We start from the raw sequence: 16,610 nt of genomic DNA, 5'->3' as shown, positions 1-16,610 counted from the left end.
TAGGGAAATTGGCATGTACAGTGTCAGCCACTAGATTTGGCTAAATGAAAGAACAGTATCAAATACTGGAGGATGTTAAGGAAAGTATAAGAGAAACATAATAGATCTGAAATTATGAACTCCCTGGTGACCTGTTATAAGGGGTAAGGGAAGAAAACAGATTGGACACTGGGAGTTATATTCACTAACATCATCATAAAGTCTGCCTTACTGCTTGGAATTTAATAGAATAAATAAATAATTGATTGATTATAATAAACAATTATTGACTATAACAAATAATTATTGACTAGTTGGCTAAACACTGTGCTCAGTTTAACAGCATAAAAGAAGAAATTAGCACAATTCAGCGGGAAGGAGTTTGCAGACTGAAAACTAGAAGGTTATCCTAAGTAAGGAAGCTTCCAGAGAAAACATAAAAAAGGTTATGCAAAGCGGTGGATACAATAGCTTACTCATAACATGCTTTCTCTATTTAACTGAGTCATTTCGCTCACTATATTGCACATTTTACACAATTGCCACAATTTCTGCATTTCTCCAAATGGCTATAATATGACAAGAGAAACAGTAGATTGTGTAATTCTCAAAATAATCTATTTACGGGCTTCCGTGGTGGCGCAGTGGTTGAGAATCTGCCTGCCAACGCAGGGGACAGGGGTTCGAGCCCTGGTCGGGAAGATCCCGCATGCCGTGGAGCAACTAAGCCCATGTGCCACAACTACTGAGCCTGCACTCTAGAGCCCAAGAGCCACAACTACTAAGCCTCAGCTCTAGAGCCCATGAGCCACAACTACTGAGCCTGCGTGCCACAACTACTGAGCCTGTGCGCCTAGACCCTGTGCTCCACCACAAGAGAAGCCACTGCAATGAGAAGCCCGCGCACCGCCAACGCAGGGGACAGGGGTTCGAGCCCTGGTCTGGGAAGATCCCACATGCCGCGGCACAACTGGGCCCGTGAGCCACACTACTGAGCCTGCGCATCTGGAGCCTGTGCTCCGCAACAAGAGAGGCCGCGATAGTGAGAGGCCCGCGCACCGCGATGAAGAGTGGCCCCCACTCACCGCAACTAGAGAAAGCCCTCGCACAGAAACGAAGACCCAAACACAGCCAAAAATAAATAAATAAATTTATTTTTAAAAATAATAATAATCTATTTACAATGATTTTTCTCAGCTTCTTTCTCTGTGAAGGATGTGTTTGGTAAGGAAGCATCCCTAGAGGGACAAGACTTTAAACCAGAGGGGGAAATGACTACCTCTATTTAAAGCCTAAATTGAGACAGGATGGATGTTCCAAGTATTCTAATATGTGTAATACTCTCCGTTATTTTCTGTGATCCCAAAGTCTTTGGAAGTTTGTCTGCTCTGACCAAACCCTGAATTAGGTCAGACCCCCTAAGATTATATCACTTCTCTTCTGATATTAACACGCTTTGGCCTTCCAAGTGAGGAAATGTAGAAAAGAGGTGGCGAGTGAGTAATAACTTTCTATTGCTGTGTAACAAATTACCACAAATTTAGCAACTTAAAACAATATTTGTTTATTATCTCATACTTTCTGGAGGTCAGGAGTCCATGTATGTAGCATAATTGGGTTCTCCACTCAGGGTTAAACAGGCTGAAATCAAGGTGTATTCCTTTCTGGAGGCTTTGTGAAAGAATCTGCTTCCAAGCTCATTCAAGTTTTGGTGGAATTCAGTTCCTTTTAGATGTAGGCCTGAGTCCCCATTTCCTTGCTGGTATCACCCAGGGGCACACTCAGCTCCTCCAGTCCACCTGCACTCCTTACTGTACAGCTCCCTCCATCTTCAAAGCCAGCAATGGAGCGTCTCCTCCAGCCCTCTCATGCCAAATCCTTCTCACGTTTGAATCTCTTTTGTCAGGAAGAGGTGGTCACTTTTCAGGGACTCACCTGATTAGGTCAGACCCATTACGAATTATCTCCCTATTTCAAGGTCAGTTTCCTTGGGATCTTAATTATAGTTTCAAAATCCCTTCCCAGCAGTCCTGACCTAGATTAGCGTTTGATTGAAAAAGTAGGTAAGGTGAGAATATACCAGAGCATGAGAATCTTGCCCACGTACTCCCAGCCTGACATGCTGCCCCCTGTCCTCCATCACACGCCTCTTAAATAAGATCCCCTTAACAAACATTTCTCACTGCTGTCGTCACTGTATGTCATTATTTTGGAGGCTCCATGAAGTATGGAAAGTACTGGAGTGTTGGAGCTAGAAAGATCTGGGTTGAAATCCCCTCTATGCTAGCTTTGGGATTTTGAGTAGGTTATTTAATTCCTCAGAGCCTCAATTTCCTCAATGGTAAAAACTAGGGCTAAAAATAGTTATCTCTAAGGCCTGTAGAGAATCAGGAAAGCAATATAATGGAAATCACCTGACTTACACAAGAAGGCAAACTTTCGATTCCTGACTTTTCTTCCGTCTTTTCAATGTTCTGATATAGCTCCTCCAATTCACACCTACTTATCCTCAGACATGGGAAAAATTAAGATTTACAAGCCCTGGAGATAAAGTGATTTTCAGTAAATAACCTAACAATTTTCTCAAAAATTCTACACTGTATTTCATTTTGGAATTAATTCATTAGTGTTGACTGGTGTACATTCATAAGAATTTTTATTTAAAAGCTCAATATTCTTCTTTGTTTTCACTATTTTTTTAGAGATTCTAAGACCTTCTACTCCCCCAGGGGAGGAAAAAAAAGGAATATTATATGAAGACAGCCAAGCATTCAGTAGACAGACTCCCACTATTAGGAAAAAAAATCCCCAAATACCTGTTAGAATGCTACTGGTAAGAGATTTGGCAGGGTGATGATTATGATTACATGTGAGTAGAACAGCAGTTTCCATAATAATTGTGTGGGTTGTGAACATATTTTGAAAAAAAAAAATGGTGGGATGCAGCCTAATGAATGTATTCATTAACCTTAATAGCATCAGGTAGAGAAGGGAGAGAGGACCATTTTGGAGGGGGGAATGAATTCAGCCTTTCAGAGTCATTTTATAAGGGACATCAAACAGTGCTGCTTTCTCAATTAAAAATGAATATATGCAGTTGGGACTTCCCTGGTGGCGCAGTGGTTAAGAATCCGCTTGCCAATGCAGGGGACACGGGTTCGAGCCCTGGTCTGGGAAGATCCCACAGGCCACGGAGCAACTAAGCCCGTGCACCACAATTACTGAGCCTACATGCCGCAACAATAGAAGCCACCACAGTGAGTAGCCCGTGCGTGGCAAAGAAGAGTAGCCCCTGCTTGCCGCAATGAGAGGAAGCCTGTGTGCAGCAACAAAAACCCAACACAGCCCAAAAATAAATTTAAAAAAAAGAATATATGCAGTTATCGGAAAAGAATTCTCTAAGATTTGAAATTTGCCTTTTAAAGTCTAATTTCTAATAAGTTATATTAAACATTTAAGTCCTTAGTATGTTCAAGGCATTAAAATAAACATAAGGATGAGATGTCCAAAACATAAAATTTACAGACAATTTAGGGAAAACAAATAAATGTACTTAACTTTAATATGATGACAAATGCAAAACTAAAAGCATCAAAATGTTACCTCTATGAGAGCAGAAATCTTGTCTTCTTGTTCACCACTCTACTCCCACATAACTATCAAGTTATTAGTTACCCAATACTTGTTCGGTGAATAAGAAAGAAATGTATTTGAGGAATGAGAATCAAGTGCAACGTCTCCAGTACACAACATATGTATGATACTCTTAGCAGTACCAATACCATCACGCTAAGTGGGACTAAAGATTTCAGTGATCAAGAATAATTGTATGTGCCTGGCATACCCACGTCCCCCACCCCTACCTCCCCAATGCATAAACTCACACCTCCTGATGCAAATTTAACGACTGCTAACTGCTAGGAATAGTCATTCTGATGTCTACGTTTTTGGTCTCGTATTGCTCCTTCTGAAGCAGACTGAGATGATTTATTTATGTTGTTTGCCCCCAGCAGACGCCTCCCCAAGAACAATGCAGAGTTATGCTAAGTAATCATGTTGCCATTTGAGAATTCAGCTAATGAAACCCGTACCCACTGTATGTGATTAGCGTTCCATGTAAATAAATCAAGGGACTGTAAATGTAAGAACTAAGAGTGTGGAAACACCCAGGATACTAATTGAGGGGATGGAGGAATAGTCTCAGGAAGGCAGGACAGGATTGTGATTTTCATAAGTGATGATTCAGTGACTGGGAACCTAATGAATTGTACTATTAAGGGGAAGACTGAATAAAAAGAAAAGAGGATGTTCAGTCTGGAGGATAAATGAGGAAACTTCCAGGGGGCTGGAAGTCAGCAATGCACATTCAGGCAGGTCATACCTAGTGGACTGCTGAGGACATGTGCTGGGACCTACCACAATGCCTGTGCAGTTTGCCTGCACAGAATATGCATTCAAAATGCTTACTGTATTAATGCATTAGAATGAAAAGAACATGGAGACTGTTACAGAGGATCACCCGATGCAACTTTCTGCGTAACATAAATTTTTTTGTTTTCCATAGCAATAACTTAAAACGAGGACAGGAAGGAAAGAGTATATTGTCTGCATTGTACAGATTTAGATTTTGATAACAGAGACAAATTTTTAAATTACTGAGCATCTCTATTCTAACATTTGATAATTACTAAACTTTTTCTTCAGAATTTTCCAAGAATTTTTTATGCCCATTACCATGTATCTTTAGGGGCTTCTACATTCCAGAAATATATTCTGACATTAAATCTACTGCTTGTAAACCCTGCAGTAATCATATTATAACCATAACCACTGGTCTGCTTCAAATATCTATAAGTTAATACAAAATTAATAAAAATAATAATTCTAAAGTTAAAATGTTTATAAGGATATAATTGTATAGAGAGCATCAGATCTTTAGAGCTCTATAATTTCCATTATTTCTGTCTTTTTTATTTTGAGTGCCAACAGCTATTGCTCAGCATACAAAACCCTAAACGTAATAGAATAGGGTGGGTTAATATGGTACTGGACCACGTACGAAAATTGTTCACTTGTATTTTTTTTTAACACTCAAATTAATTTTTTATGTAGAGGACAGAAATCCAGGAGAAACAAAGTGCTAGAGAGCATATAAAGGGAAATCTGATCATTGTAGATCCCTACTTCTATTCATTTTCTTCCTTTTTCACCCTAAACCTGTTTTCCTGTATTTTACAACCTACGACATGGAGCTACAATGTCACTTACAATATCACTTACAATATCACTAATGTCTCCCATAAACCGAAAAATCTTCCTTTACCCCCTATTCTCCACGTATCTAGTCCTAGGGACTCTGAGAATTCCTTACAAATAGGCTCTTCATTCCCAGTCCTTTAATACAAACATCCATTAGATCCCTTAACCACTGTAACAACTTTTCTAACTTGATCCTCTAACACTCATCCACAACCTTTCTTACCTGTCACTCACACTGCTACCACAGTTCATCCAGTTCTCATCATCTCTTCATAACACTTCCCACTTTAAAAGCCACCACTGGCTCCCCTTCACCTGAATGATAAAACTCAAAACGTTTGGAATGGCCCAGAAGACCATTCATAATTGGTCTTCCTCAGCTTACTTTTCATTAGTCACTATCCGGCACACTCCATATTGCTGCAATGCTTAATATTTACTATTCCCTGATTCACAAATACCTACTTGTTGGGTTTCTCTGGTGGCGCAGTGGTTGAGAATCCACCTGCCAATGCAGGGGACACAGGTTCGAGCCCTGGTCTGGGAAGATCCCACATGCCGCAGAGCAACTAGGCCCGTGTACCAAAACTACTGAGCCTGCGTGTCCGGAGCCTGTGCTCCGCAACAAGAGAGGCCGCGATAGTGAGAGGCCCGCGCACGGTGATGAAGAGTGGCCCCCACTTGCCGCAACTAGAGAAAGCCCTCGCACAGAAATGAAGACCCAACACAGCCAAAAATTAATTAATTAATTAATAAACAAATACCTACTTGTTGTCTAAAAAATAACATTTCAAAATACAGTTATCACTCCATTACCCATATTTTCCGAACTCAATTCAAATCTTACCTTTCTATGAAGAGTTGGTCAATTATTTACTGATCTTCTCTCTCGCGTTCATTTCATACCTATAAGAATATTCGTTCGTATGTGGTCATTTATTTACATGTCTCTCCTCCTCTCCTATATATATATATATCTCCACTTAATTATTGTTATTCACAGTAGGTATGTTCTATAAACAGGCACCAAACACTGAATTAGTGAATACTGACCATTACTCCTAGGGGAAATATAGGTTTAAATTGTCGTGAGCCTCTAGTCACATTTTCATCAACTAGTCATTACATAACCTTGCTTTATGGTGTTTTGGTCTAAAGACACTTTATTTAATATTTAATATCTAATATTGTTGATGAATTAATATTGAATTCACAGAAAACAGCACTTTACTCATGCCTAAATGCAGCTGTTTTTTTTTTTTTTTTTTTACTTTTTAAGAGTATATGTATTATCAACCTACATTTAAAAAGATATATTTATTTACTTAGCTGCACCGGGCCTTAGTTGCAGCACGCGGGATCTTCGTTCCCACATGCGGGATCTTAGTTGCGGCATACCGGATCTTGTTCCCTGACCAGGGATCGAACCTGTGCCCCCTGCATTGGGAGCGCGGAGTCCTAACCACTGGACCACCAGGGGCAGCTGGCTTTCTATGTAAGGTATAGCACAGCCTTCTTGCACTTGGGAACTCTAAATAATGTATCAGTACGATACTTGGGGATATTTTAAACAGCAAAATCAATTTAAAAAAACACACAAAAATGCAAAAACTTGGCACTTAATAGACCATGAAAAGTGCACTTCTTTATAGTATCAAAGCTGAAACAAGCAAGCAGAGGTTCACCTTGTTCAGCTTCAGCCGGGTATATGCACATCAGAAGAATCAACTTTTTTGCCACTCTCTGTATATCTGAAAATGACCATAAAAGTGCCATGAGTATCAGTATGGGGGTTGCAAATAAATTTTAGCAAGCAGATGAATTTACAAATACAGATTCTGCAAATAATGGGAAACGACTGTAAATCAAAGCATTGGAAAGAAAATAACAAAATGGATTATAAGGAGATGGGTAAAATGCCCATCAATGAGAAGAAATTGGATGGATGGATGGATGAATGGATGGATGGAAGGATGGATGGATGAAGAGAGAGATAGATATATAGATAGATAGATAGATAGATAGATAGATAGATAGATAGATACTAAATCTAGAAACTTGACTGAAATGTGGTACATTTTCAGTTTCTTTCCTTATCTTCCTCCCCCCCTTTTTCCTGATTTGGTAAAATATATGTCACCCAAAAGCATTAAAGTAGTGCCAGAATCTTGACAGTCCACTCTAACAATGCAATGGACAGCACTGGATAGTAGAAAGGTAAGCTCAAGTTTTCTTGGCTATTCACTTATGAATTTATTATTCCTTACTTAGACATACCCTATCATCTTAATGCAAATCTTAAAAGCACATTTTTATGAAAATGTTAATATTTAATAAGCTAAAGTCAATAGAGCACCATCTAACTTAGCCAATATGGATTGAACTATCTTGAGACTTACACAGCAGATATTCCCCCATAAGCTTAAATAGAATAACCATTTTTTGCCACACAGACACTGGAATTTTCTGTTTATATACGAACTCTTTTATGGTTTTTATTTTGCTGTTGAATGGAAATATCTGGAACAAAACTGTTTTAAAAATCACCACGCTAACCTATAGACTACTAAAAAACACCGTCTTTTGCTAAATTAAATGTAGAGATTTATACATGGAAAAAAAAGCTAAAGAACATGATGAGAGATGAGTAAATTAACACACTACGGTCCTGACTTTTTTTTTTTTTAATGGAAATATCACCTCCAAAAAAGTTTATCAAGACAGGCTTTTTACAATCCCCATTAAATTCAGTGAATGAATTGTGAAGGGTAAATTGGACCCATTATGATCTTACATTTCTTATGTAATATTCATAATCACAGCGTTACATAAGAGCAAGCTCGCATGAATAAAAGGAGCAATTTAAATTCCCACTTCCTTGGAGAACCGGGCTCTGCTTGACAAACAGGTTTCCGGTCCCATTTGCAGCACGCCCATGCATCTCCTCGAGTGCCAATGAGACCCACACTCTCCTATCAGTGATATAATAAACCCTCCAAAACAGAGCAAGAGAATGAAGCAAACAAGCCCACTTCATTTCAACTTGTCAGCTTTAAATAAAATCTGTGCAGCTGAAATGAGAAACTTCGGGGAAGATAATGTGTGAAGTAACCACATTCAACATTGGGACAAAACGTATTGCATTAGTTATTGTTTTTGTTTCCTGATTTGCCACAAAAGTTTTTGAAATTTCAACATAGATAATTTTCAATGAAATCTCTTCTTGTCAAGGAGGACTTGGAGGAAGAAATGGTTTATTTTTTTCGTTTGTTTATTTTATTCTACTCCTGCACCCACGGATGCCTTAGGAATATCTCAAGCCCCTGTGATATCTTAATGAATAATATATGACCTTTGGAACAACTCTCATTATCAATTTTTAAGTCAGAGCATACTGAAGAAAGTACATGCTTTTTTTTTTTTACTTATTCTAATTAATTCCTTACATAATACTTTCCCTGGCACAGATTTATGCAAAATATTGGAGCATGCTCTCTGCCTCCCCCCCCCAAAAAACGTATAAAGGATAAAAATGCATTGGAAGGAAGATAAAAAGAAATTAAAGAAAAAAGAAATTAACATTCCAATAAATAGAAATATCTGAACATTAATGAAATAAACAATGATTGTTAATGTAAATCCTTTCGCTTACACTTTCCCCAGTACCCACTCCCTTTCACCCAGCTAATCTCCAAAACCTTTCCTGTCCTGTGTTCAGGAGGCTCCATTCTGTTCTTCCCTTCAACTGTCTCCGTACCTTCTCCTCCCTCTTTGTTGTTCCTTTTTTTTTCCATTGTTACATTTCCCTTGACTTTCTTTACTTCTCCTGAAAGAGCACTTGCGCCTCTTCAAAGGAAGGATAGTACCACTGGGTCCCAGCAGATGCATAACACAAGTTGCATATTCCAAATGACAGAGAGGGTGGGGAAAGTCAGAGACACTTTTTTCCTAAATGCCCTAAGGTGTGTCCAGATTTGATATAAACACCTTTTCTTGTCTTTTATTTCCAGTGTTGTGTCTCATGTATTTTCCAAATAAGCTTAGAATAGTTTTCCTTTTTCTGTTATACTCAGGAACTCTCTGATTTCAAACTCTTTTATTTTAAAATTCCTACATTACTTTGAGTGATCAGTGCATAGAATGGTATTAATATTGAGGAGTATGATCCCTGTCACCATCTTTGATGGCCTATTGCTAAGAAGTTCTTTCAATCACTCTAATGTAAAATATGATTTCATATGCGTATTTTAAATGTGTTAGAGAAGTACCATGGGATAGGAAAGAGGAATATGGACTATAAGGACTCCAGTCTGAGGCTCTGATGAATCAATATTTAATAGAATGACCATAATCAGAAAGGTTTTCTTTTTTAACCTCTTTATCATCACTTGTAAACCTGGAAACAAGTGAATATCCTGTCATAGGATGGTTAAATTAACATAAGGTATATTTTAGAAATATTTTTCATTTTTACTTTACGATAACTATAATGATTATTATTAAGTAAAGGAAAAGAATGTATTTAAAGTTAACTTGACCTAGCTATTAAACGTTCAGTAAATAGTGTGAATGGTGATATTATGCAGCTTCCATGCATGTACTATATTCTACAACCAGTAAAATTCTGTCAAAAGCATAAGGTTATTATTCTCTGCAGTTCAAGGTAAGTGAGACTGGTACCTTCCAGCATTCTTAGACCCAAAGTTTCCGTTGTGTTTTGCACTTTTTATCCTAGAAAGTTGCTATCTCAAGAATCACGTAGTATAATATAAGACCATAGTGTGGCCTGAGTGCCATTTAATGACCAATGTTTTCAAAATGACAGCAAGTAGAATAATTTTCTTAGAAGATATCTGTTCTAAGCTGAGGGGTTTTTTGTTTCCCCACAGTGATGGCTGGGCTGACAGATATGATGTGACAGATGGATATCAGCGAGAAGCTGTTGGTGGAATCACAATCAAGCTCCAATCTCCTGATGTCAAGTGGTTTGATGATTATTATCTGAAGCTCCGGCCCGAAACAAACCTCCGAAACCCCTGGTTTCAAGAATTTTGGCAGCATCGTTTTCAGTGCCGGCTGGAAGGGTTTGCACAGGAGAACAGCAAATACAACAAGACTTGCAATAGTAAGCAGATTTATTATTTCATTTAAAGTGGATATGGCTAAGGCTCCAATTTAAGTAAACTGTGTCATGGGGATAGTGGCTGCAATCTGTTAGAGAGGAGAACTCTTACATAAAGTGGGTATTGCTTCTTAGAGTGGTAAGAAAAACATATGAGGGTAAATGTTCACTCTATTAAGATTTCAGACAATTTATTTATATTTATATCATTCAGGAAATTGGTACTGTGCTTAAAAGATAATGTGAGCTCCAGAAAGCACTGTTCTTGACATCTTTGAAGGCAAGAACTACATTCTGGTCATTTTGATTAGCAGTTAGCACAGTGTAAGGCACATAGCAAGGGTTTCATGTAATGTGTCTGAAGAATGAATGAGTGAATGTTGAAGGACAGAGCCAATTCCTACTTCCATCAAAATACTATAAAACAGTAGCAAGGATTTGCTATGTATAATTATGATGTTTCAGGAAACATAACCTAAGCAGAGCCATTCACTCAGTTATTCAACAAATACTTACAAGGATTCACAACGTGCCAAACATCGCTTTACTTGTAAGGGTATCAAGAAGAGGAAAACTAGATCCTGCCCTCGAGGGGTTTAGTGTCTAGTTAGGGAGATCGTCATGCAAACAAAACCTGTAATTCAGTGTTGTAAGCAACATAATATGGGTTTTAAACAAAGGGTTTGGTTAGTTTTATTTGTAGCACATCCAAAGGGTAGCTTGACTCTAAGAACCAGGGAGGGTCAATGCTGATTTGTAAGTCAAAGTGTAAAGGTTAAGGTTTGTTAAAACCAATAAGGGATTTGTTGAGACTGACATCCCATTGGTTTGTTAAAACCAATAAGGGATTTGTTGAGACTGACATCCCACATTGTGTAACAAGCACCTCATATGCATTTGCCAAGGAGTCAAATGTTTTAGTTGGTGGTATAATGTCTTTATCATCATGATGCTGGAACAGAAGAGTGCACTGGGGCAGTGAGGTTGAAATCCTGGCCCACGAACTAGTTCCAGTCCACAGAGAAGTGGACTCACCAAAATGAGGAAAATAGGAACAATGTAGTGAATTTTTTATAATGCATTTCCTCCCTGAGTTCACATCCATACTATGTTTTTTCTATCAGTTCATTCTTTTGTGAAAATGAATGAGGTCGTATGTGGTGATTTGTAATTATCTTTAAATGTCAGTACAAGTAAAACGAGAACTTGGCAACCTTGTGTCAGTTCCTAATTTGGCAGTGGTGGAGGACAGAGATGCTGGAGTGTGGCGTGGTACTGCCCAATGAAATCCAGAAATCATAGAAGCCTGGTGTGAGACTTCATTTGCTTCTCTCTTGCTTTAGATACTGCTAACTCTTGTCCAAAATCTTCAAATGCTTATTCATTTCCTTTGTTTTTCCTTTCATGAAAAAATGTGTGTGAATACACAGGATTGTGACTTGTGTTTCACAATTTCAATGTTTATAGCCAATTTATATTTTTCTATCCAGTTTCTGAAGGACACAAACTTCTTCTCTTGAGATTTGGGGAGTATATGATCTCTGTGTACCGATTCTATGATTGTGTAGAGATTACTCTATGTAGCTACACTGGAGGAGTTTTAGAGGGTCAGCAGTAGATCCAGTCTCTTCTCCAGTTTCTCTTTACTAAGGAGTCAGTGACAACCCCTAACCAGTGTGACTAAGTGAATTTTTCCAGTTGGTCTTCACCCTCTTTTGTACTAATGTTCTTCCTTCCCCACTCCTTTTTGTGTGAAATGTCTTCTTGAAATAATTCTTTGTTTCTCTTACTTTTTTTTTTCTATTTGGAGGTCTTATTGAGATATAGTCTTGAAAAACTCTGACTGATTCCCATAGAAACATTATTTCTATGGAAATTGTTCTATAAAATTCTCCATTTGAACTTGTTGCTATAGCTCTCTGTCTTTCACATGAGCACCCTGATGTGACTTCTCTGCACAGGATCTGTTCCTTACTCTAGTCCCGCCCCCTTGGAATCTTATCCGTCAACAGATGTCATTTTGTACATAAAAATGAACAGTTATATGTAATACCTCTGTTACTCTTCTCAATGAGGGAAATACTATTATTATCCTTACTTTAAAATAACAAAACTAAGATTTGGAGAGCCAAAACAACTTGCTCAAGAAAACATTAGAACTTAGAATTGAGCTCGGATTTGTCTAAAGTTTAACCAATAGGCTATTCTAAACAGAGACAATACTATAGTTTTAAAAATCACTATCAAATTTGCATTCTATATTAGTTAACATATTGGTCAAAGATACAGAAAAGAAAAATAAAACTTAAAATTATTTGGATACAACTTTGGAATGCAATAATAGATACCTTGATATTCCTACTCTCTACTTCTGACCATATTTCCTTATTTACTCAAATGTCCTTTCAGCATCTCATTCCATATCTTCCAAAAGACCCCAGGTAGTTTATTCTTATCTGTAACACTACTGAATATGAGTAGTGTTTTCCTAAATATAATGTACTTTCATCAAGCAGTGTGCATAAGACAACCATTTTTGAGTTGGAGTGGTAAGTTGGAGCTTATAATTCATTGATGGCAGGCAAGAAATCTTCACCTTATTCATTGTCTACAGTACCTAAAACCTAATAGATAGTTCACTAAGAAAAATGGCTTGACACAAAGAGTGGAAATACCCATAGCTGAATTACTGCTTATTTTTCTTAGAAGCTTCTTGAAAGGCAAAGTATAAAAGCTAGGAGAGGTATCTGAATCTGGTAGTCCAGAATTAGCAGTAGCCTTATACAGAATGAGGTATAGAGAAGATCTGAGTAACCAGAAAGTTAAAGGAAAACTCTTAATATTGAATAAGTAACAGAGCCATCCTGGAAATGGACCAACTCCTAGAAATTAATTCTGAATAGATTAGAGCTAAGTGATTATAGGTGAATCACTTTGTTGTACAGCAGAAACTAAAACATTTTAAAGCAACTATACTCCAATAAAAAAAAAATCTGTAGATTTTTTGATGATGCCCATTCTGACTGGTGTGAGCTAATATCTCATTGTAGTTTTGATTTGCATTTCTCTAATGATTAATGATGTTGAGCATCCTTTCATGTTTGTTGGCAATCTGTATACCTTCTTTGGAGAAATGTCTATTTAGGTCTTCTGCCCATTTTTGGATTGGGTTGTTTGTTTTTTTGTTATTGAGCTGCATGAGCTGCTTGTAAATTCTGGAGATTAATCCTTTGCCAGTTTCTTCATTTGCAAATATTTTCTCCCATTCTGAGGGTTGTCTTTTCATCTTGTTTATGGTTTCCTTTGCTGTGCAAAAGTTTGAAGTTTCATTAGGTCCCATTTGTTAATTTTTGTTTTTATTTCCATTTCTCTATGAGGTGGGTCAAAAAGGATCTTGCTGTGATTTATGTCATAGAGTGCTCTGCCTATGTTTTCCTCTAAGAGTTTGATGGTGTCTGGCCTTACCTTTAGGTCTTTAATCCATTTTGAGTTTATTTCTGTGTATGGTGTTAGGGAGTGTTCTAATTTCATTCTTTTACATGTAGCTGTCCAGTTTTCCAGCACCATTTATTGAAGAGGCTGTCTTTTCTCCACTGTATATTCTTGCCTCCTTTATCAAAAATAATGTGACCATATGTGGGTGGGCTTATCTCTGGGCTTTCTATTCTGTTCCATTGATCTATATTTCTGTTTTTGTGCCAGTACCATACTGTCTTGATTACTGTAGCTTTGTAGTATAGTCTGAAGTCAGGGAGCCTGATTCCTCCAGCTACATTTTTCGTTCTCAAGATTGGTTTGGCTATTCGGGGTCTTTTGTGTTTCCATACAAATTGTGAAATTTTTTGTTCTAGTTCTGTGAAAAATACCAGTGGTAGTTTGATAGGGATTGCACTGAATCTGTAGATTGCTTTGGGTAGTAGAGTCATTTTCACAATGCTGATTCTTCCAATCCAAGAATATGGTATATCTCTCCATCTATTTGCATCATCTTTAATTTCTTTCATCAGTGTCTTATAATTTTCTGCATACAGGTCTTTTGTCTCCTTAGGTAGGTTTATTCCTAGATATTTTATTCTTTTTGTTGCAATGGTAAATGGGAGTGTTTTCTTGATTTCACTTTCAGATTTTTCATCATTAGTATATAGGAATGCCAGAGATTTCTGTGCATTAATTTTGTATCCTGCTACTTTACCAAATTCATTGATTAGCTCTAGTAGTTTTCTGGTAGCATCTTTAGGATTCTCTATGTATAGTATCATGTCATCTGCAAACAGTGACAGCTTTACTTCTTCTTTTCTGATTTGGATTCCTTTAATTTCCTTTTCTTCTCTGATTTTTGTGGCTAAAACTTCCAAAACTATGTTGAATAAGAGTGGTGAGAGTGGGCAACCTTGTCTTGTTCCTGATCTTAGTGGAAATGCTTTCAGTTTTTCACCATTGAGGATGATGTTGGCTGTGGGTTTGTCATATATGGCCTTTATTATGTTGACGAAAGTTCCCTCTATGCCTGCTTTCTGCAGGGTTTTTATCATAAATGGGTGTTGAATTGTGTCGAAAGCTTTCTCTGCATCTATTGAGATGATCATATGGTTTTTCTCCTTCAATTTGTTAATATGGGGTATCACATTGATTGTTTTGTGTATATTGAAGAATCCTTGCATTGCTGGAATAAACCCCACTTGATCATGGTGTATGATCCTTTTAATGTGCTGTTGGATTCTGTTTGCTAGTATTTTGTTGAGGATTTTTGCATCTGAGTTCATCAGTGATACTGGCCTGTAGTTTTCTTTCTTTGTGACATCTTTGTCTGGTTTTGGTATCAAGGTGATGGTGGCCTCCTAGAATGAGTTTGGGAGTGTTCCTCCCTCTGCTATATTTTGGAAGAGTTAATACAAACTACTTTAAGTTGGCTCTTGTTTATATTCAAGAATCTTACAAATATTTAAGTCTATTTATCCCCTTTCACTGTTTTCTGCTATTGCCATATAAGTTACTTTTCTATGTATTATATACATTACCTTGTTATGATTTATTTGATTTGTTATAATTGTTGCTCTGAATGGTCAATAGTCTTATATTTACCCATGTTAGTGTTCTTCATTCCTTCTGCTACTTCCTTGCTTTCATCTCTGATTCTTTCAAGCTGAAGAATTTCCTTTAGTGTTTCTTATAATGTAGGCTACTGCCAACAAATTATATCAGCTTTTTTCTCAGAATATTTTTATTTTCCCTCTATTTATTTTTTCAGTTTTATTGAGATATAACTGACATACAGTACTGCATAAGTTTAAGGTGTACAACATAATGATTTGAATAACATACATCATGAAATGGTTACCGCAATAGCTTAGCAAACATCCATCAGGTCACACAGATACAACATTAAACAAATAGAAAAAAAATTTTTTTCTTTGTGATGAGAACTCTTAGGATTTACTCTCCCAGCAACTTTCATTTATAATGTACATCAGTGCTAATTATATTTATCATGTTGTACATTACATCCCTAGTACTTATTTATCTTACAACTGGAAGTTTGTACCTTTTGACCATGTTCATCTTAACCCCTCTCCTCCCTCCTCCCACCTCTGGTAGCCACAAATATGATCTCTTTTTCTATGAGTTTGTTTGTTTTGAAGCGTAATTGACCTATAACACTATGTTAGTTCCTGGCCCATAACATAGTGATTTGATATTTCTATACATTTTGAAATGTATTGTTTTTGAAGGATGTATTTACTGAGTATAGCATTCTATACTGGCACGTTTTCTTTTGTTTTGATTTTTAAGTTTTGTAGAGTTTATTATGATGAGCTTTATAATTTATTTATTTATTTTTTGGCTGTGTCGGGTCTTAGTTGTGGCACGCAGGATCTTTCGTTGCGGCACACAGGCCGTTCATTGCAGTGTGTGGGCTTCTCTCTAGTTGTGGCACACATGCTCCAGAGCACACGGGCTCCAGAGCACATGGTTGGGGTGTGCAGGCTTAGTTGCCCCGCGGCATGTGGGATCTTAGTTCCCTGACCAGGGATCAAACCAGCGTCCCCTGCATTGCAAGATGGATTCTCAACCACTGGACCACCAGGGAAGTCCCTGGAAGGTTTTCTTTTGTTTAGTATTTTTCTCAGTTTTTTTTTTCCCTTTAAAAACAACATTCCATTTGTTTTCCTGAAATCCATGATTTCATTGAGAAGTCAGCCGTAATTCTTAATGTTGTCCCACTGTTGGCAATATGTCTTTTTTTCCTAGA

The 16,610-nt window shown here is 37.4% G+C and overlaps 1 protein-coding gene across 4 annotated transcripts in view; it reads left to right on the top strand.

Moving 5' to 3' along the window:
- GRM5 (glutamate metabotropic receptor 5) overlaps positions 1-16,610 on the top strand; it is a 554,676-nt gene that overhangs the window by 400,314 nt on the left and 137,752 nt on the right. For all 4 annotated transcript variants that reach the window (XM_007459683.1, XM_007459685.1, XM_007459684.1 and 1 more), the window contains one exon: positions 10,128-10,363. In XM_007459683.1, the coding sequence (XP_007459745.1) occupies positions 10,128-10,363 (236 nt within the window). The remainder of the gene's footprint in view (positions 1-10,127; positions 10,364-16,610) is intronic.

The sequence above is a fragment of the Lipotes vexillifer genome, unplaced genomic scaffold, assembly GCF_000442215.2.
Source record: "Lipotes vexillifer unplaced genomic scaffold, Lipotes_vexillifer_v1.1 scaffold1069, whole genome shotgun sequence".
Classification (NCBI taxonomy): Eukaryota; Metazoa; Chordata; class Mammalia; order Artiodactyla; family Lipotidae; genus Lipotes; species Lipotes vexillifer.
This window is presented reverse-complemented; position numbering and strand designations above follow the sequence as displayed.